General features: G+C 24.4%; 1 protein-coding gene across 2 annotated transcripts in view; it reads left to right on the top strand.

Moving 5' to 3' along the window:
• LOC126896752 (cytochrome b5) overlaps positions 1-19,901 on the top strand; it is a 24,859-nt gene extending 4,958 nt beyond the window's left edge. Inside the window, exons 2-5 of one of the 2 annotated variants that reach the window (XM_050669793.1) lie at positions 6,695-6,832; positions 16,717-16,845; positions 17,911-17,990; positions 19,643-19,901. In XM_050669793.1, coding sequence (XP_050525750.1) covers positions 6,695-6,832; positions 16,717-16,845; positions 17,911-17,990; positions 19,643-19,721 — 426 coding nt within the window. In that variant the 3' untranslated portion in view covers positions 19,722-19,901. Of the gene's footprint in view, positions 1-6,694; positions 6,833-16,186; positions 16,622-16,716; positions 16,846-17,910; positions 17,991-19,642 lie in introns of those variants that run through there. The other variant, XM_050669794.1, reaches the window with a different exon arrangement.
• Positions 19,902-24,100: the final 4,199 nt, after the last annotated feature.

Here is a 24,100-nt window from a genome sequence, read left to right as displayed (position 1 = left end):
TGTTCATTGATTTTAAAATATAATATATGAATAAATACTAATTATAATTATTAAATTTAGTATGAAATTGATATTCAATAATTTAATATTGTAATTTAAACGGAGAAATTATAAAAATAATAAAAAAGTTGTATTTTGCTTTATTTTTACGTGTATAAAAATTTAAAGGGCATGATACAATAAATTTCAATAAAATCTGTTTGTTACTATAAATAAATGCACTGAACTACAAGGATCTTTTATCAGTAACAAAAATATACCATTCTAAATCAACTTTTCGCGATGTTTTCAAATCTGCAATTAGACTTTTTCTATCAATTCTCATTTTTAATATTATTAAAAATTAGTCTTTACATATAAAAAATTGGCTATTTAAGCTAAATCAAATTTAAAAATTACTTTTTCGACTTTAAAAAAGTAAAAAAAATTTAATAAGTTTAATTCCTTATGAACTTTATTCTATGTCAATTAAATTATATAATATTCATGAAAGTCAATATATTCTCCTAATAAGATATTTTAAAATAAAATAAAATACAAAACCTAGAATTTTAATAGAAAAATAGCATATTTTTGAATAAGGTAGCCATTTGCGCATAGAAGATAGGTCGTCGGGACAAATTTTTTTTTTTAATTTTATAGTACATAAAATAAGCTTTAATTTGATATATGTTTAAAGGACGCAGTATTTCCGGAACATTTTCAAAAGTTCAGTTGAAAAAGTTCTATTTTTTATACAATATTTCAAGTTTTGAAGGCCCCCTATATATGGGGAAGTTGTCCAATTTTAATAAAAAGTATGTCAAATGAAAGATGTACTTATAATGTGTTTAGAAAAAAAAAATTTGTGCTGATAATTACATTTTTCGAAAAGTTATAGAACTTTTAAGTTGAAAATTTAAAATCGAAAATTTTAACACAAAATTAGCGTTTTTTTAACTATGGCAGCCGTTTACATGCAGAAGATAAATTGTAGNATCTATGCCATGTCTACACTGTGCCTCGACCCCACTGTGCTACCGTTTGTTTTTTAAATTTGTAATTTTTTTGGATATTTCCCCCATTTGCGGAGAACGAGGGAAAATTTTTCAATTTTTAAGGGTAATGTCTTCAACTAGATACGATTNTTGTAGGGACAAATTTTTTTTTTTGATTTTATAGTACATAAAATAAGCTTTAATTAGATATATCTTTAAAGGACGCAGTATTTCCGGAACATTTTCAAAAATTAAGTTGAAAAAGTTAATTTTTGTAAAAAAGTTGCTATTTTAAATCCCCCCCNAAAAGTTAATTTTTGTAAAAAAGTTGCTATTTTAAATCTCCCCCCAATGACCAGGGTAAGTGTTAGATTTTCAAAAAAATGATATCAAATGAAAGGGAAATATCTAAGGTTTTAGTATAAAAAAAAATTATGTTGATTTGTTGATTTTTCAAAAAGTTATGGAAGTTTTAAGAAAAAAAAGTGAAAAAATTTCGAAAATTAGCGATTTTTAAATTTGTAATTTTTTTGGATATTTCCCCCATTTGCGGGGAACGAGGGAATATTTTTCAATTTTTAAGGGTAATGTCTTCAACTAGATACGATTTGTGATCTTTTGACGTATNTAATGTCTCCAACAAGATACGATTTGTGATCTTTTGACGAATTTTTAAAGAAATCGGTCCAGTGAGAGCTGAGAATAAATGGTAAAAGACACACAAAAAACACATCATAGTAAAATTAATACNGTAAAAGACACACAAAAAACACATCATAGTAAAACAAATACCTTCTTAGCTTCTCATCGAAACTACAAATAAAACTTGTACAAAAAAATTAAAAAATGTAACCATCTTAGATATCAAATAAAATCATCAAACATAATATTTTATAAATTATTCATGGTAAAATTAATACCTTCTCAGCTTAAATATGTTTAAAGGACGCAGTATTTTCGGAACATTTTCAAAAATTAAGTTGAAAAAGTTAGTTTTTGTAAAAAAGTTGCTATTTTAAATCCCCCCCAGTGAGCAGGTTAAATTTTTAATTTGTGTCAGACTTTCCGGAAACTATCAACATGTCAACTTTTCAAGGATGATAACCTGGGGGAATTGGTATAGTAACTCAAAAAAAGGAAACTAATTTAAACAATAATTTTATTAATATGATTAAAGAATAATTTATTAAAAATTATTCTTATTTGTTGGTCTTGTATGAACATGAGAATAATTGAGTTTCTATAATATTTATTAAATAAAAAAATTATATAATATAATTTTCTCTCGGGATATGAGTACGAGGGTTTATGAGAAGATGTAAAATATAGATAAGCAAAGGGATGTTTGAAAATTTATTAATATAATAATAATTTGATATAGAAATTATTGTGATTAATTATCACACATAGATCATCAACAACGCCACTCATACCAGTAGTTATCTAGGCTTGTGCTGACTGTGAGTCGAGTCAATAAATACCTCGAGTAGTATAGGAACCACAAGTGGGTGGGTTCTCTATCTTCGCAAGAGAGTCTTTATTAGTATTGACTACACAGGTAACTCACTCAAAGATTAGACTAGGCTGGCTAACTTCGTACAAACGTTATTGATTCCCTTTATTTATTTAGACAATATTTTATTCTAGATATCACTTTATTTTTTCTGGTTTTCTTCTTAATTTATGTATTCATTATATTTAACTTTAAACCTTATGGATTTTTTGTAAAATATAAATTTACCTTAGTGATATCAGGACTAATGTTGAAAAAATGAATATACTTCAATTTTCTATGTAAAATTGTATTTTTGTCAAGCCACTTCTTGCATTCGTTAAAAGTTCATAAGGTGAAATAGTAGTGAGAGAGATTGACAATTTTTATGCCCTTTTATATTAAATTTAATTTATCTATATATGCAAGAAGTGTCACGACCTTTTACTATTATCTATTTATTACTCAATTTGTGTTATTTATTACATATTATTTTACTTAAAATAGATAATTTGTCACAACTAAAGAATTTCTTATAATTATTACAGTAGACTTATATCAATGTATTTTGAGACATATTTCTTGGAATAGTTTAAAGTATTAACATTAATAATATATTTTTAATTTGATGACTAATAGACAATAACATATAGACTACTGAATAATGAGTGGTGTATGTATTATAACATTGGCAAATGACAGAGAGGAATGGAGAAGACTGTGAAGGGTCTCAATGCCCTATAAAATATGAAGAAAAAGATGTGGTATTGGGACAATATATATTTTTTTAACTTATAGTACGTAACATAAGCTTAAATGTTTAATTAAAGCTGTTGTATGTTTAAAATTCATGTTCTTTCCATTTCCCAAAATTAAGTTACGAAGTTCTACTTTTTACTCCTATGTTTCAAGTTTTAAACCCCCTCAGTATAAAAAGATATGATCCGATTAAAAAAAAAGTATGTCAGATGTATGGGGTTTGCATAAAATATTTATGAAAAAAAATGTATTGATTTACTAACTTTTCAAAAAATATAACAATTTAAAGTTAAAAATATCGAAAATTTTAACACAAAAGAAGTAATGGCAACAATTTGCACATAGAAGATAAGTCGTTGGGATAAATTTTTATTTTACTTATAGTACGTAACATACTTTATTTCAATATATGTGTAATACTTGAAGTAATCCCGGAACATTTCCAAAAGTTAAGTTGAAAAATTGTTATTTTGAATCCTTCCAGTGGAGAAAGGGCCAGTTTTTCAAAAAATGTATGTAAAATAAAAGGGTATTTATAAAAAATAATTATTTTGATTCCATTATTTTTAAATAAGTTATGAAATTTTTAAACATTAAAAATGTGGAAATACATCGATTTTAAAAATATTAATATTTTTTTGGGATTCCTATCAATTAAAGGAACAAGGGAAAATTTTTCAATTTTTGAGGGTAATGTATTTAATTAGATATGATTTGTAATCTTTTGAGGCATTATTGAGAAAAAATAGTGACAGAAAAAAAGAAAAATTAAATCAACATTATAAAACTAATACTTTCTCAGCTTTGCATCGAAGCTAAAAAAATTTAAACACAATATTTACTAAATATTTTAAATACAATTGCTTTTGGTTTTAAGATGATAATAATATTAATATTGTTTTATTAAAATATTGAATGGTATCCCTATATCATTTTAATATCTTTCTAAATAGAATTTAACATTTTTTTTTCTTTACTTATTTATTATTTAATCAGTTCTTACCAAAACATTTTCTGACTCAATGATTTATCTTTTTTGTTGATCACTTTATAAAATGCTTTCTTTTCAGTAAAATCAAATATCATAGATAATAATGGCAATAATAATATTCTAATTTTTGACAATAGATATCAACACCCCTGTCATTTAAATGAGTTTATGATGTGTTTTTAGATTCGATGTGAAGCTGAGAAAATATTAGTTTTACTATGATGTGTTTTTTTATTGTTTGTCTATTATCACTTTTTCTCAGCTCCCACTAAATCGATTTTTCTTAACGATATGTCAAAAGATCACAAATCGTATCTAGTTGAAGACATTACCCTTAAAAATTGAAAAAAAAATCCCTTGTTCACTGTAAATAGGGAAAACATCCAAACAAATTACAAATTTAAAAATGACTAATTTTAGACATTTTTTTCAAATTTTTTTATATAAAACTGCCCTATATGTTGGAAAAATAGATGAATAGAAACAATGTTTTTTAATTGATACATTAAATATTTATCTATTTTTGGTATAATTTTATTGAAAATTTAAAATTTAACTTTTATTTTTAGTTACGATGAGATGCTAAGAAAGTATTTGTTTTACTATGATGTGTTTTTTGTGTGTCTTTTACCATTTATTCTCAGCTCTCACCGAACCGATTTCTTTCAAAAATTCGTCAAAAGATCACAAATAGTATCTAGTCGAAGACATTACCCTTAAAAATTGAAAAATTTTCCCTCGTTCCCCGCAAATGGGGGAAATATCCAAAACAATTGCAAATTTAAAAATCGGTAAATTTTGTCATTTTCTTTTTAAAACTTCCATAACTTTTTCAAAAATAAATAACATAATTTTTTTTTATACTAAAACTTTAGATATTTCTCTTTCATTTGATATCATTTTTTTGAAAATCTAACAATTATTCTGCTCATTGGGGGGGATTTAAAATAGCAACTTTTTTACAAAAACTAACTTTTTCAACTTAATTTTTGAAAATATCCCGGAAATACTGCGTCTTTTAAACATATATCAAATTTAAGCTTATTTTATGTACTATAAAATGAAAAAAAAAATTTGTCCCGACACTTTATCTTCTAAATATGCTATTTTTGTGTTAAAATCCTGGGTTTTGTATTTTATTTTATTTTAAAATATCTTATAAGGGCTATACACTGCCCTATTTTTTTATAATTATTATTTTTATAATAAGCTAAATTGAATAACTTTTTTTTGATTGGTTCATTTAGTTAAAGTAAATCATTAAAATTAATTAAGTTTGAATATTTCAATTGCAGAATCTTTTTAAACATCAAAAGTTATTAGGAAATTATTACTATTATTTCTATTTCAATTATCTATTACAATAAAAATGTCACAAAAATAGAGCTTTTCTGATAAATTTACTGTAAATAGAAATTATGAAATTTCCTAATTGCATATTAATCTTAAAAATTTCATTTTTTTCTATTTAATAATGCCAATTTCAAACTTGCAAGTTGAACTATAAGTTATGGTAACAAATTCATTTTTTTTTTTATTAAAACATTCACTTTAAAGGACAAAAAAAATAGATTCAAAATGATTACTTTTAACATATTAAAAATCAAAATCAATAATAATTTGAAAACAATTAATTTTAAAAATTATTCAATATATAATTAAAAGAATTACTAATCTGGGTATAATTAAGGAAATAGAAGTTGATGTTGCTTTTGTAGTTATCCATCATTTTTTTAAAATTAAACACTATCTACAGATTTGCATCGAAGCGTTTATAATGATAGTGATTTTAATCACTGTCAGATTAAATCTATACTGGACCCAACTATGCAACGTCCCCACTGTGCCGCGACCCCACTGTGCTGGGTTTTTTATATTTTTAACTTTATAATGCTATAACTTATGGAAAATTGTGTGGATCAATACAATTTTTTATGAGAAATAATATTAATATCCCTTTTTCATTCGTCATACTTTATCGTAATCAGGATATTAATAAGGAAATAGCAAATCATGTAGCCATTGGAATAATCTACCAATTTTTAAAATTAAACACTATCTAAAGGTTTGCATTGAAGCGTTTTTTTTATAGTGATTTTAATAACTGTCAGATATCATAGAACTTGATCCAACTATGTCACGTCACCACTGTGCCGCGACCCCCTTGTGCTGGCTAAAAATATTAAATTTATATGGACAGAAAAACTGTCTACTAACTTAGGTTAAAGACTTATATTTTTTCAAGTAACTTAACTTTTTTACTATTAAGACTTAGTAACTTCTAACTTAACTCCGCATGTTAGAAAAAGTGAAAATGTTCTTCAATATTTAATGAATATTAAGACGTTTAACCTAGTATTTTATGAACTAAATTTTTATAATTTTATTATATAATAATGAAATCTAATTTATAATTATATATATTATATAATATTATATTATAATAGATATATTTATAATATATATTGTTAACAGCATCCTGGTGGAGAAGATGTTCTTGTAGAATCAGCTGGATCTGATGCTACTGCTTGTTTCGATAGCATAGGCCACTCAGATGAAGCATACAAATTGATGAATGATTTAAAAATTGGCACACTATCAGACAAAGATAAAGTAATTTATAATGATAAATAAGTAGAAATATTTATTTACAAAATTATCGTCAAACTGTTTAAGGAAAATTAAATTAAATTGTCTGTAAATTAATTATATACAGTTTTATTAATTTTAATTTAGTATTTATTATCAGATTATTAAGGTAATTTTAATTTTTGTACTATTTTAACAAAATTTTTTGTTATATATGATTTGATATAAAATCTGATATAAAGAAATTATAAAATAATAGATAAATTTTTAATTTCTTATAGAGTTAATTTATTAGTTTAATTAGACGCCAGGAATTCTAAAGTTTTTTAAATTTTTAAATAATATTTTTTTATTTATTTAAGATAATTAAATTTTTTAAAAGGAACTGAGTGTAAGAGTAATTGAAAAGTAAAAATCAATTTGGTATAAGAAATTTAAATTTTAACTAAAATCGACAAAAATGTCATTATATTATTAACATTATTAAATTTTTTTTTTTAATTACTCCAGCTATTCAATTTGAATTGCATATTAATTACAAAGAAAAAAATACTACATGCATTGGTGTTATGTTTTTGTTTGACCTAATCTACGGAGACATACAGGTTATAACTTGGACAACACAATATATAGTAACTTATTTTACACGGAACAAGTAAAATAACAAGAACGGATCTAGGAAGGCGATAAAACCCCATTTCGGCAACTATTTAGAATAATAAGCAGCCAATAAATGTACACACATTGTTATATAAAAAAGTTTTAGGGGAATAATTAATTCGTGATAAAGATGAAATTTAACATCGTTATCGTTTGAATTTAACTAATTGGTCTGAATTTACTAATGAAGCCTATGGAACGTGCTTTGTAAAAACTCGTAAATTTAATAGTATCGAATAAAAATAATATCAGTGTATTAATATATGTCAGGTCCAGTTTAAACGCATTTATAATGAGTGATAAAATTATTCTGGTATTTTTCTGAGTTCAAAATTAATGGATATAATATTAATGAACTGCACTACTCCCCCACATTACTGTAAAAACACTAATATCTTTTAAAATATTATTGAAAAACTGTATTGACAAATTATTTTCTTAGATAGATAATTTTTTAGTCTGTAAGTTGAATTCATTCAAACATTCATGTTTCCATTTAAAAAATCAAGTTTTCAAAATTATTGATCGCAGTAAACTATTAGCTCCAACAAAGAAAATATATTACATTTTATACTTATAAAGAAATTACATTAGACATAGTTAAACAATCATTATCATAGATTTATAATAAGTAATTTCAGCCCAGGGGACAATTAAAATTTCACGAAAAACTATTTAGCTGCATCAATATTTACAAGCGCAACTAGAATGCATATGTTGACAATATTAAATTTAATTTTTTACTACACCATAAAAATATTTTTATACATTAATTGATTAATTGTTGGTCACTAATTTTTTTATTTTAGCTTCGATGCGAAGCTGAGAGGGTATTAATTTTACTAGAATGTTTTTTTTTGTGCCTCTTATCACTTATTATCAACTCTCACTGGATTAATCTTGATTAACAATACTTCAATAGATGATAAATTGTATCTAGTCGAAGACATTACCCTCAAAAATTGAAAAAATTCCTTCGTTCCACGAAGATGGTGGAAATCTATCACAAAATTAATATGTTAAAAATCAATAATTTTCGATTTTTTTTTAACTTTTTTTTCTTAAAAATATCATTACATTTTTTAAAAAAACCAACGCAGGAGGGTCGCGGCACAGTGATGAAGTGACATAATTGGATCAAGTATAATGATATCTGACAGTGATTAATGTCACTATAAAATAAACGCTTCAATGCAAATCTTTAGATAGTGTTTAATTTTAAAAAATTGGTAGATTATTCCAAAAGCTACATGATTTGCTATTTCCTTATTAATATCCTGATTAAGATAAAGTATGACGAATGAAAAAGGGATATAAATATTACTTCTCATAAAAAATTGTATTGATCCATACACTTTTCAATAATTTATAACATTATAAACTTAAAAATATAAAAAAGAATTTTTTTATAAAAATTGTATTTTTCTTATCAACTTTGATGTCTTTGAAGCATTATTAAGTTAAAAATGTAAAAAAAAAAAAATCTAGAATTTTTACACAAAAATAGCATTTGGTAACTATTTTAACAGTGAAGACAAAATAAAGTCCGAAATTTTTTTTTCCATGATAAATTATATTACATTAGCTTTAATTTAAGATACATATTAAAGTGTCAGACTTTCCGAAACACTTTCAAAAGTTAAGTTGAAAAAGTTCATTTTTTGTGAAAAAGTTGTTATTTTAAATCCCCCCCGTGGGCAGGTAAAGGGTCAAATTTATAAAAAAAAGATACCAAATTATAGGTAGGTACCTCACGTATCTATACAAAAAAAATTTATATTGATTCGGTCATTTTTGAAAAAGTTATGGCAGTTTTAAGTAAAAAAAAAATTGAAAAAATGTTTATAATTAGTGATTTTAAATTTGTAATTTTTTGGAAATATTTCCCATTTCCGGAGAACAAGGGAAATTTTTTTAATTTTTGAGGGTAATGTCATCGACTAGATACGATTTGTGATCTTTTACGTGTCGTTGAAAGAAATTGGTTCGGTGAGAGCTGAGAAAAAATGTTAACGGACACAATAAAAAAACAAAAAACAAAATAAAACATCATAATAAAACTAATGCCTTTTCAGCTTCTCATTGAAGCCAAAATGAACAAATCAACAAAATTTTTTTTTTTTGATACCTTAGACATTTATTAACCATTTGGTATACATTTAGTGAAAATGTGACCCTTTATGTGCTCTCAAAGGGCATAATTACAAATTTTCCACAAAAAGTTAGCTTTTTCTCAACCAGAGTGTTAAAAATGTTCTGGAAATACTATCACTTTTATATATACCATAAATTAAAGCTTATTTATTATACTTTATCTTGAAATAAAATTGACCTTTGGATTTGTATTCATAATAAAAATGGCTGCCGTATTCAAAAATATGGTATTTTTGTGAAAAAATTCTTGATTTTATATTTTATATTTTTAAAATATATAATGTTACAATTTTTAAAAATGTATGATAAAAATTCGTTTGATTTTTATCTTATTTAGATTGAATAACATCAGTGAATATAAAATACCCCATCACTGCACTATACTATTGTGAAAAAAAGTTATTATGCATATTAAAATTATTTTACTAAATGTTTTTTTTGTGCCTGTCATTAATTTTTCTCAATTCTCACTTAACCAAATTTTTTTAACGATGCACCAAATGATCATAACTCGTATCTAATAATAATTATACCCTCAAAAAAAAAAATTCCCCTTTATCAAATAAACAGTTGCTTAACCAACTTTCTCAAATGCAAACAATTAAAATCACTCATTTATAATGTTTATTAAGTATATATTGTCGAATTCGATTTGATATGAGAAGTTTTAACTACAAAGTTGAATATTTTTATTTTGTTATTTATTAACTTTTTAGTTATTTGTGTGTTACACTACCAGTCTATTATATTCTAAATTTTTTGATCGCATATTACTGTTTATATTATTTCTAAAAAAATTATTTGGATTTCAAATAAATTTAACAATGGATATTTTAAATTATAATTAATTCTACATTGAGAAGATTTTTTAATAACTTTTTGATTGTTTATTTTTTAGTTTCACTATGAAACTAAGAAATTAATAGTCTTGTAATTCTGATGTTTTTTTTTTTTGTTATTATTATTCATAAAAATTCTCAGCTCTCACTGAACCAATTATTGATGATCAATACGTCAACCGATTTAATCTAATTAAACTAATAGTCATCAAATATTGAATAAAATCTTTTAATTTAACAATTTAGACAAATATAACTATAACAAATAGAAAATTTTGTGGAGTTTTATAAAATGTTTTTTTTAGATTGAAGTATGATCAGAACTATAATTTCTATAAACGTAAATACTAAATTATTAAATATTAATCTCATACTTCATTTAATTGCTATAACCCAACCCAACCCACATTCTCTACGCTAACATCTGCTGTCCTCATATTGCATTTAATAACATTTCTCCATCTCTTTCTTAGTCTTCATCTACCTCTTCTTCCTTCAACATTCATTGCTACAACTGTTCTTACAGCTTCCGATTCTTCTTTCCTCATAACATGTCCAAACCATCTAAGTCTATTTTCACTTATCTTATTCAAGATTGACGCTACACCTATACTCCCTCTTATATGCTCGTTCCTTATCCTATCTTCTCTAGTCATTCCACTCATCCATCTAAGCATTCTCATCTCTGCTACACTCATTTTCTGCTCTACTTTCTTATCAACCACCCAACACTCTGAACCATACATCATAACTGGTCTCACTACAGTCTTGTAGAATTTACCTTACAGCCTCATTAAAATTCTTTTATCACATAAGACACCAGCCGCTTCTCTTCACTTCAACCACCCGTACTTAATTCTGTGTCTTCAATACTCGTCAATACTATTGTTCTTTTGCACAACTGATCTTAAATACTTAAAACTTTCCACCTCTCTAATCACGTCCTCGCCTATTGTCACTGGTCTCCTTATTTCACCTATCTCGTATTCTCTTTTATCAAACTCGTACTCTATTTACTCTGTCTTACTCCTACTTAAAATTATTAAATACCAATCTCATACTAATTTAACTAATATAACAAATATTTATTCATATATTATAATTCTAAATCAAAATATTACTAATCAGGAATAATGAAGGAAATAGAAGTTAATTTGGCTTTTGGAATAATCCACCAATTTTTCTAAACGAAACACTATCATTTGGTATATTTTTTTTATAAATCTGACTCTTTACCTGCCATAAAAATTGAAAAAAATTCCCTCGTTTCTCTTAAATGGGAAAAATCTCCAAAAAAATTACAAATTTTTTTTTTACAAAATTTTAACTTTACAAATCAATGTCTGATATCATTTTACTTGACCCAACTATGCCACGTCACCACTATGCTGGGTTTTTTGTTGTTGTATTTAATTTTATATGTTTTTATAATATTCAGTATAAATAATGTTAACCTTAAATAACCTCAACACTTCGCTAGGACTTAATCCAGAAGAAAATGAATAAGCCCTTAGAATTTTCTAACAAAATAAAAAATTTTAATGTAAGATAATAAAAAGTTAAATGATTGTTAAAACTATCTATTCTAATATAATGTACATTTTCTTTTCATTTATAAACAAAATTCATAATAACATTGTAACTAATGGGCATAGCATCTGAAGTTTAAAGATAAAAAGAAAATAGAATTTTAAGAAAAGTTGAGTGGCTAGTATTTAAACCTTTATAATAAAAATACTACTTATCAATAGAATACTTTATTTACTCATTTATTTTATGTAGCATTATATTACATAACACATATATTATCTAATAGAAGAGTTATAATATAAAAGACCATATTAATGATGCTAAAATTAAATTTAATAGCAAAAGGTGGAGTCTAAATTTTATTTGGTATTAAATGTATAATATGCTCATTTTTTAAATAATTGGTAATGCCACGAGATACATTAAAAGGGAAAATATTCTCGTTTAACATTGTTGTACCTTGAAACATAGGAGTGAGATAAAAAACTTTATTAAAAACTATAACTTTAATTTACGGCCTAGCCTAGAGGGTAGAAACATATGTTTCAGCGCATGGGATCTCGGGTTAAATCCCAAGGTGCCAACGAGATTTTTCTTGTGATTTTCTCAATGGTGATGTCTGGTCTCTAGTACATGCCGACCCTAATATTCGCCCCGTCCATCATTGGCTTAGCTAACAACTATCTTTGAATCTCTTATATGTAAAAGAGTACTACCATCCTCTATAACATGATAAGTTCGGGAAACAGAATGATGTAAAACTATTCGTTTATTTAAACATATATAATATTTAGTATTAGAAATATCACTATAATATCACAAAAAATTTTATGACTTATATTTTAATGAAATTAGGTATGCCATAGACACGCGTGGAACATTATGGTTATTAATTGAGATGGCAATAACTAATTAATCAGTACAAGGTTTTTTATCGCATACAGTTACTGATAAAAAATATTTGTATAACAAATCATTATGATATTATTTGTATACAAACTTGTAAAATTATATTAAGATTAATGAGACCTACAGACAAATCTAAACAAAACTAATGATGTATTTAAATAACTTGAGAAAGAATTCATAAATAATTTAGACAATTGTTTAAATATTGCCCATACGGATGCGTAAAAATTAAATAATATAGAAGAGTAAAAGATATTCCTGCAATTATAAAGAAATCCAGGTAAATCTGTATACTTAGTTGTATTAGTTAAAAAATCGACAGACAAAGAAAAAAGGACACAAATAAAGGTTATTGTAGAAAAAAACAAGCAAATAAAACATTTAGCTCCGCCAATTTCTTGTGGTTTTCCTGAAATGTTAGATTACAAGACGCTTTACCGACTATAAAAGAACTCCACTTTCTAAAAATGAAACTATTACAATGATAACAAAAAAATATATAATTACTCCAAGTTGAACATGAGAGACTTTAAATTTATTCTTCAAGCAACCCTTGAAGCACTGGGACATGATAAAAACAATTTTAGTACGTCGTCAATACAACGCATCCGTACGGAAAAATGCAAGGATTAATGATAAGGTTGATCTAAAAATTAAAAAGGGATAATAATAATAATAATAAAGCATAATAAAATATGGTGAAAATTTTGTCAAAAGAAAAAACCTTTGTAAAACTATACATAGTTTTCAGTAAGTAAGGAATCAGGTCAATTGTTATAAGTAATGAGAACAATAAAAACCCGTCTCTTTACTTACGAAACACCTATAACCCCATCGTATAAAAAAATAAAGAGTATGCATAATTGATTTCACAAAAAATAATTCTCCTTATATCATGGGAAATCCTAACGAATATACATATTTAAGCAATTTGGTTTTACTAAATGATGACGAATGAAATAATACGATTCATTTAATAGTGCTGGAAAATATTTGTATATTTATATTTATATTACTGAAAAGTACATAAAAGTATTTGAATATTTAAACTCAAGTTTACTTCAAGTACTTTACATGTCTGATAGATTGGAATGATCTATCCCCCTAATTCATTCCAATTTGACCGTTACTCTGGACATTACACTCTAAATTTGAAAAATATCCAACGATTCCCGTAATTAAAGGAATCCCCGAAAAATTAAAAATTTAAAAATCACAAAATTTTGATATTTTTTAAACTATATTTTTTTACTTAAAACTACCATTTCATATTTTAAGTCCATAATATTTAATGCCTAAAATAATTGTTCAGAGAAGGTTATCATGTTGATTATATTTTTTATGAGTATTATAAATATTATAGTTAGATAACACTATATAATTATTTTAGAACACGAAAGTGCATGAATTATACGTGTGTATTACATAACCTTCACTAGTCAGGAAAAAATAATACGAAAATACATTAATGAAATAAAAAAAAAAAAATTCATTCTATATTTAAAACTCAAAAATAATTTTGAGTTGCATTTTTTCAGCGTAGAGATAGGAAAAATCAAGCTTTACTCTTTTTCAAAAATTAAACATTTTTGAATTTGCTCAAATTTTCTATTACTATATCAATAAAAAAAGCCTAGCAATATTTTTATTGACCGAATTTAGGTAGCTTTGTTGGCTAAAATTCCTTAAAATAAAGATTTAGAGGACATAGTCTCTCCTTAAAAATTATTGTTAAATCCAGCTTTTAATAGCTCATACCCTTTTTTTAATTTATAAAAGTTTGTTTATAATACGAGTAAAGCCAAGATAATTGTTTGATTATATACAAAACATTGAGATTTTTTTAGATCCCCTAGTTTTTTTTTTTTATAAAATTCTGCTCATTAACTATATGCTATCATAATTTATTTATATATAAAAACAAAACTGAAAATTTAAAAATTAAAGTTATTTCAAAGTTATTTCAAAATTATTAAAATAATTTTTTATAGTTTCGTTTACAAAAAATAATATTTGGAAGACAATAATTTCCATTAAAAAAAATGTTCATCTATTAATTAGTTTAAGAACCACTGCTTATTATTCTATTGAAATATCTATTTGTACTTCAATCATTTTCACGTAATAATAAGTAGTATTGTCAAATTGTTGCTAAAATTATTGAATTTATTTTTAAGAGAATAATGCTCATTAATTTTTAATATTTCTCATATTAAGTTTTGTTTAATACGTCTTAGGGATTGATAATTTTTACGTACGATAAATTAAGTTTTATGAATTCATCTTATAAAATGTAGACTTTAAAAACTTTCTCTTTATATTATCTTCTTACATAATTGATACAATTTTACATGTCGGGAGAATAATATATGAATTACATATATGCCTTTTTATACTACAATTACGTGTTAAAAAAAGTAGTAGCTTATCATAAATTTTGACGTATTATTTATTTAAAAAAAAATTAGTACTCTTGTGTAAATTTATAAAACGTATTATAAATACAAAAAAAATTGCAACCATTGATTTTTCTAGAATTATATTTGAATGAATTTTTAAGAATTTGTATACTTTTTTTTTAATTACCCAAGACATTTTTTATTGAAACGATCATGAATCTTAATCAATACAATTTAATAACAAATACATAATAAATAACGTATGTATAATTTTGTTTTATTATTTTTATTCTCAGATTTAAACTTAATTTTTTTTGAATTTGTTTTATCATTATTATTATTTTTTTAAAAGTGTTTTTCTATAGCTCTAATGATTGAATAATCTAAATCAATTATACATAATTTTATAACATTTAGTCATTGTTTTTAAAATTATTATTTAATTCTTTAACACACTTATTAAATTATGCAAAAATAAATATTAATAATAATTTTATCCATGAGAAATTTTTATGATTTAAATATTTTTGAGTAAAAATGTTCACACAAGGAGGTTTACTCACACATTTTGTACCAAAACTTCAGAAATTACTAGTTAAACATAAATGGGAATGTTTTTTACTAAAACTTTTTGCTTATTTAAAATGTATATTGTATTAAATATAGGTAGTTTTTAAGGCATTAGCCAAGGTCAATATACCGGTGTCCGTTAGACTCATACTTCTGTTATTCTACGCGCATTATTCAATGGTCAAATTACCTTTCTCCTGATAATTTAAAATATATACGTCATCTACTCTGTTTTCCCTTCCCTTTTCTATCACTTTACGACGGTTTGTTCGCCATAGCTTTTCTGTCGAGTCATTGCGAGCGTAATCTGGTGATCAAAGAAGTTGAACTAGCATCTACCAAACTAAAAATTTGACATTACTGCAGCCAGTTTCTCCTACTTATAATTAATAATTAATATTTCCTATCATACTACTCTGTATGAATAGTTGTAATATTTAATCCTTCAGTATGCGTGTAATTATTATTCGTGACTAATTTCGATTTTACGTTCATGTACTATCAGTATTGTGGTGTTAGTGTTGAAAAGGTTTAAGCATAGAATAGGTGATACCTGATTTAATTTTTCTGTAGTATAAATAAGCTTTTGAACATATAAACATATAAGTAAAAATATATCAAATACTCTTAAAATGGCTGAAACAGAAGTAAAAAAATACTCTATGGATGAAGTACGACAACATGTTGATGCTAAAAATCCATGGATTGTTATCCACGACAGCATATATGATGTAGCTGAATTCTTAGCAGATGTATGTTCTTAGTTGACCATCTTTAATATAAATAATAACTTTACCTCGTCAATTATCTTTACTATCTAAGTATTAATATTTTGCGCGTTTTATAGCATCCTGGTGGTGAAGAAGTTTTGTTAGAACAAGCTGGTAAAGATTCCACAGAAGAGTTTGAGGATGTTGGACATTCAAGTGATGCTCGAGAGGTTATGCAAAAATATAAAATAGGTGAACTTATTGATGTAAGTTAATATTTTTAATTTTAAAGTTATTATATTGTAAATTTATATAAAATAACTGCTTTTAATATAATTGTTTATTATTAATGTTAAAGAATAATTTTTAATTTATATATACATTTATTTATTTGTTATTTTTAACATTCTTTCATTTTTCACGGTTAAGATATTAAAAATATTTTGTTTTCTAATCCACAATTAAAATATGTTTTAAACATTTAAATTAATCAAACATAGTGTTGTTTAAACAGCATATAAATACAATTCTGTTGTAAAATTTAATGTTAAAAAAATTTACACAACAAATTAATAATACTCGAAAGAATAACTATAAAAGTCAAAAATGTACATCCTTATTTCAACATAAAAAGTTTTTTCCTAGAAATCATCAATATAATTAGCTTTTAATAAATATTGTGGTTTAAGAAATTTAATAATGACTAACCTTATTCAAATTTTTAAATATAGAAACTAATTAAGAAGATTTTTTCTTTATTTTTATCGCTAAATGTGATATGGCCTTTACAAAGTGTGATGGATAAACGGTTTGCATAATAGTCCTATAAATCATAGGTTAGCAAATAACTTGAAAAACAAATTAGTCATAAAATTTAATTACCTATACATATAATAAAAATGTCTTGTGGCTAACATACTGACCTACTGACGTCAGTATGTGTTTAGGGTTGATAATGGTAACATTGTTTCCAAAATACGTACCCCCGACTTTCCAGTAATTTTTTGTGGCTTTTGAGTTTAATACTTTTTTAGTTTTTAAATTTATAATATTTTTAATATAGTTTTTATTTTTTAAATACCTATACATTTTCTATATTATTTTAGTAAATTTATTTATTTATTAATTAGATAAACCCTTAAGTTATTATATCGAAAAAGATCTTAACTTTGCTTTTATTGTAGTTTATTTAATTTCTTTAAAATATAAGTTTATTAATTTCACTTGAACCAAATTCAAAACATAGCTGCAATTCAATAACTTCTATTGTTGATTAGTAGTTTAATTAGTTTTGTACATAGTATAGGAATATTTTTATTTTTTATTTATAGGAAGATAGAAAACAAAATAAAAAACCAGAAAAGAAATCTCAACCAACCATTTCTTCTAATGGTTCTCCTGATGATTTTAGGTTTGTGAAATTTTTTTTAAATAATTATATATATGTTTTAGCTATAGCTATTATAGTGTCATATTTATTAATTAAATGTTGTATCATCAATAACTATTTTACTTATTAGAAATGTGTTCTTTTTTTTATATACAAATACAGTAGAAGTCCGATAATCCGGCACGTTCGGGACCGGCTCCATGCCGGTCTATCGGGCGGTGTCCTTTCCTTTTAGTGTAGGCTTTGCTATAAGAACAATTATATTAATAATTAAACTAAAAATACAGTATGCAAATACAAAAAAGTTTGTTCTACTGTATTCTACTGTTGGATGCCGAATTATCGGACTTCTACTGTAGTAATTGTTATTTTTTTCTAATATAATAATGTAAATATATATTTAAATATCAATTCTAAGTTAATATAAATTTATTAATATTTTTAAGATACTATTCTAGTACAAGGTGATTTTTTTATCATTAACCTCTTAATTAGTCAAAAAATAATAATAACAATATTTTATTGGTTTCCTACAGTTACATATTTTTCTCAATTTATCCAATTATGAAGTATATATTTGTATTCTTCTCTTATACCACCTTTAAAATGGTGTCATCTATAATTTTTCAAATTAAAACATAAAAATAACTAGCTTATTTATTTTATAGTAATCTATTTAAGAAAATGATTTGTTAATAATAAATTTTGCATTAGAATGTCAGGAGTTATTAACTACTACAAGTAAGGACCAAGGGTGAGGAATATATACTACTTTATTATTATGGTCTATATTGTCATAAAATAGATGAAATGATATTGCTTGTATAAGCAATAATGCCAAAAGTCGTCATATTTTTTAAAACACATTACTTTCCCTATACTTGGTGTATAAATTATTTTGTTATTAAAATGAAAAGGTTTTTGATATCAAGAATGTTTATATATGAAGTATAAGGAAAATAAATGCTTTAAAATGGATGTCTTAAAAAAATGGTGGCTATTTGGCTTCTATAGTTTATTATCTATATCTTTCTTATCACTGGATATTACTTGACCTCACTCCTCCTTTCACCATGATACAAAAATGTTAATAACTCCTGAAATTCTGGTCCAAAAGTTGTTATCGACCAGTCAATTTCTTAATTACATCATTTCCATTTAATAAGCTAGTTAAATATGTATGTTGCCATTAAATAAATAAACATGACATTCCTATAAGACATAGCGATAAGTATAAAAAATATATCATAATAAATGGAAATACATATGTAACTAATAAAAACCAAAAAAAAATTCTGAACACTAGAAAATAATGTACAAGTTACCTAGTATGTTCTCAATTTATAATCCTAAGCTTTATAGGCAATTTAAATAATTACAAGTGAAGAGCACACAAATTACTTATTATAATACATAGAATAACTTAACTTTTATGTATTTTCTTAATTGAATCTTTTTTATAATTATTAATATTTAAATTTTAATAAATATTTTATATATATATATATATATATTTTTATTATTATTATATTGGTACTAATTACTTAATCATAGAACATAAAAATTAACTTAATTTAACAGTTATAATTGAAGTCTGTTTTGTAAAACAATAAATAATATCTTTTTCAATACTTCATTTTTCATAAATTAATTAATGTTATTTTTAATTTTAGTATTTGGAAATCATGGTTGCTGCCATTGACAATTGGAGTTCTAGCTATTTTTGTTTACAGATATTTTATTACTTCTTAATAAAATACAGAAAAAAAATCATAATATTGAATAAGTACATTTTTGTAAACTCAATTTTTGGTTTAACTTGGTCTATATACATATTTTTTGTTTTATTTTACTATAATTTATAAATACTGATTTTGAAAAGTTGGTGGTAAGTTGTATACATTCAATCCAATATAGTATATTATCGTTATATTTTTTCAAAGTGCAAGTTAATCTTTTATTGTGATAATAGTTTTTCTCTGATTATTAATACATAACAACCAAACGAGTATTTATTTAATAAGATAAATATTTGCTTGTTTATTATTTTTATCTTATATGAAATTTAGGGAAATATAATGTAGTCATTGTGTCTTTAACTGTACATAGAACTACTACAACTCTAAGTGTGTTAAATCTAAAATTGTGCATTATGTAGTATTAAGGTAATGCCTTAGGGTATGGGTTTAAGATTTTCATATTTTTATTCTAGTTCTAACTATCAGTAATATTCATGGCTGCCACGTATTATCACAGTACACTCATTTATGAAAATTATTCTTAACTAAATTTATAATTCATAAAATTAAAAATTACATAAAGGTGATTTGATGATCATTTTCTATTAGTGATTAGAATAATAATTATTACTGAAAATTGAAATTCAGACATGCATAAATATTTATTAAAATTAAATAAATCGAATAAAGAATTAAAATAAAAAATAGTAAACGTGGTTTTGTTTGACTTAAATTCTGTTGAGTCTTGTTGTGGTACACAACATCCGATTTGGTCAAATTATATTGGCCAAACATTATTATTTATATTAGTCGTTTGTCAATAATAGTCAACAATGGGTATTTCGGTATTATATGTATTCTTAGTTGATAATAGTTTTAAGTTTTTGCTATTATATAGTTTAAAATAAATTTCTCTACTTAACCACGGAATTTATATCTTTCTATTCTGTGACTACACAATAGCCTTGTATTTTATAATATTGTTTACTGCTCATACATCTGTACTTGTGTGGCAGAAATGTAATTTTATAATGATATATTCATTTTAGAAAATGGAGATCCGTTTTTTCGTATTGTCAAAATTTTAAATGAGTATTCAAAATGAAATTGACCGAGTTTGAGTCAGTAATGATTATGAAACTGTGATGTGTAAAACCATTTTACATGAACTTTATACAACAAAATTATTATCTTGTATTATTAAATGAACTCTTCACTAAATTAAAACTTAATTTATAATTTATTAATAATTTAACCTACAACACAATTATATAATATTATATTAAGATTTTTAACAACCATAGCTTATTAGGAAAAAACTAAATTTTCAGATAGTTTGTATATATTTTTTAACAAAAAAATGCAATAGTGGTTTTATTCAATTTCATCCAATTGGAGATCTTTAAGTAATTTGCAAAAACAGTTACACAAAAATCAAGCAAACTGGTTGTATCTCTTTCTGCGATTTATTTATTATTACCCTATAAAAATATAAAATTAATTCAAAATAATATTATAATGACCATGTAAAGTTTAAATATAACCTAATTAATAAACCTTGTTCATTCTGAACATTTTTCAATATAAAAAATTAAACATTTTACCTAAAACTTAGTATTAAATGAACAATCCTACAATAATCTCCAAGCTAGTCAGATTTTTTTTTTAATCTAACGCAATATTTTCTAGATGATATTAATTATTATTATTAATATTAATTTGTGACATTGAATAAGGGTATATCTACAATTGAAATTTTCAAGTGCTTCGTATCTTTAAATAAAGAATATTCTTCTGGACCTCATCAAATAGCCATAGCATTGAAAAATTATACTTATACATTAACAATACATATCCACTTTTTATTTTGCGTAACACTAAATACTAACTTTTATCCACTCTGTTAGATATATAGTTACATTACTCTTAAATTTAAATTGTATGATAAAATTTTAAGTTATTAATTATAAGTCTACTAGACTAAATAGTTTTACTTTTTCAAAATATTACATATTTTAAACTACTGTCTATGGTTAATTGTACAATCTCCATTAAGTAACATGGAATTTCATCAACTATAATTAATTTTCTAGTATTCAATTCTAATTTAATTTCAATAGTTGAGAATGATAGATTGACAGTACATTATATATGCTGTTAAACTGATCGCCATTTAAATATCAGTATATTAATTTGAAAAAGGTTTTCGACTAATTGTAAGTGAATCACATTTGATTAATGTACAAACCTAGTATTTTGGATATTAAAGATCCATATTCATCTTAATTAAAATTATACCTTAATGATCGTATTTGATGAGCAAATTTTGCCTCTAAAATATTTCAATTTATTAATATTTATTTTGGTGTACTACTAGGAGGCAATATTCCTCCCATTTTATTTATGTTTATAAATGAAATAATTATTTTTAAATACTGCAAAAGTTTTATGCAGAATTTTTAAAATTCACAATTTTTTTGAAGAGGGCGCAAAACTTAATAATCAAACTTTGTTTATTTTATTGTTTAAAATCCTTTTTTAGCTTCGATGCGAAGCTGAGAAGGTATTAATTTTACTATGATGTGTTTTTTTTTTTTGTGTCTATTACCACTTATTCTCAGCTCTCAGCTCTCACCGAACCGATTTCTTTCAATGATACGTCAAAAGATTACAAATCGTATCTAGTCGAAGACATTACCCTCCAAAAATTGAAAAAATTGCCCTCGTTCCCCGTAAATGGGGGAAACCTCCAAAAAAATTACAAATTTAAAAATCACTAATTTTTTCAATTTTTTTTTTTCTTAAAACTGCCATAACTTTTTCAAAAATGAACAAATCAATATAATTTTTTTTTGTATAGATACGTGAGGTACCTACCTATCATTTGGTATCTTTTTTTTATAAATTTGACCCTTTACCTGCCCACGGACGGGGATTTAAAATGATAACTTTTGAAAGTTTTCCGGAAATACTGACACTTTTATATATATCTTAAATTAAAGCTAATGTAATATACTTTAATATTAAAAAAAAAAAAATTCGACTTTATTTTGTCTTCATGGTGAAAATGGCTACCAAATGCTATTTTTGTGTGAAAATTCTTGATTTTATTTTTTACATTTTTAACTTTATAATGCTATAACTTGTTGAAAAGTGTATGGATCAACACAATTTTTTATGAGAACAGGAAAGTCTGACACTTTAATATATATCTTAAATTATAGCTAATGTAATGTACTTTATTATAGAAAAAATTTGACCTCTGGACTTGTCTTCGTGGTGAAAATGGCTACCGAATGCTATTTTTGAGAATTATTATTGAGAAAATATTATTTGAGTAATAATATTTTTTAATAATCCCTTTTTCATTCGACATACTTTATCTTAATCAGGATATCAATAAAGAACTAGCAGATCATGTAGCTTTTGGAATAATACACCAATTTTTTAAAATTAAACACTATCTAAAGATTTGCATCGAAGCGTTTTTTTTTATAGTGATTTTAATCACTCTCAGATATCATTATACTTGATCCAACTATACGTCACCACTGTGCCGCGACCCCCNTATCATTATACTTGATCTAACTATGTAACGTTACCACTGTGCCGCGACCCCCCTGTGCTGGGTTTTTTAAAAGTAATGATCATGTTATGTATACACTTTTATATATACCTTAAATTAAAGATTATGTAATATACTTTAATTTGAAAAACACAAATTTGACTTCAGGACTTGTCTTCGAGGTGAAAACGGACATCAAAATTAATGAAAAATATACGTTTTCCTTTGTTGTAAATTGTGTTGTATTGAATGTCCTACAAAATTTTAATAATCTATTATTTATATACAAATAAATTATTTATTTATTTTTCATAAAATTTACACTGTTGTACACTAGTTATTATAAATGTATACGTAACTACTTGATCGTTGTAAACTATGCANTAATTTAGTATTCTGAGAACATTAAATTAAATATTTAAAAACTAAGTTTTATTAGAAGAAAATTGCTACGATTTTTAAAAGTTTATATTTAAGAACTATATACACAGCTTCGGTACGGTGTACCTTAGAATATGATTCCGTATTATGGAATCCTATTCAAATCAGCCTTATTGACGATTTAAAACGCATTCATAACTGTTTTTTGTATACTATTAGTTATACGCTAAACATAAAAACTGATTAAAGTATAGTTTTAGATAAATTAAATATTAAAACTAAGTCACATTTTCAATGATTAGTGTTTTATTCAAAATGTTTTGTATTTAATTATAACTTCTTGTAATATTGATTATTAAAATTTTAAATATGATTAACATTGGTAATGTAAAATAAATATTTTTCAATTTCTAAAGATTTGAGCCTATGTTTGTAGTGTTTAGTTT

Source organism: Daktulosphaira vitifoliae, unplaced genomic scaffold, assembly GCF_025091365.1.
Source record: "Daktulosphaira vitifoliae isolate Bord-2020 unplaced genomic scaffold, ASM2509136v1 Scaffold_1, whole genome shotgun sequence".
NCBI lineage: Eukaryota > Metazoa > Arthropoda > Insecta > Hemiptera > Phylloxeridae > Daktulosphaira > Daktulosphaira vitifoliae.
The sequence above is the reverse complement of the archived record's forward strand: the minus strand, read 5'-3'. Positions and strand labels throughout refer to the sequence as shown.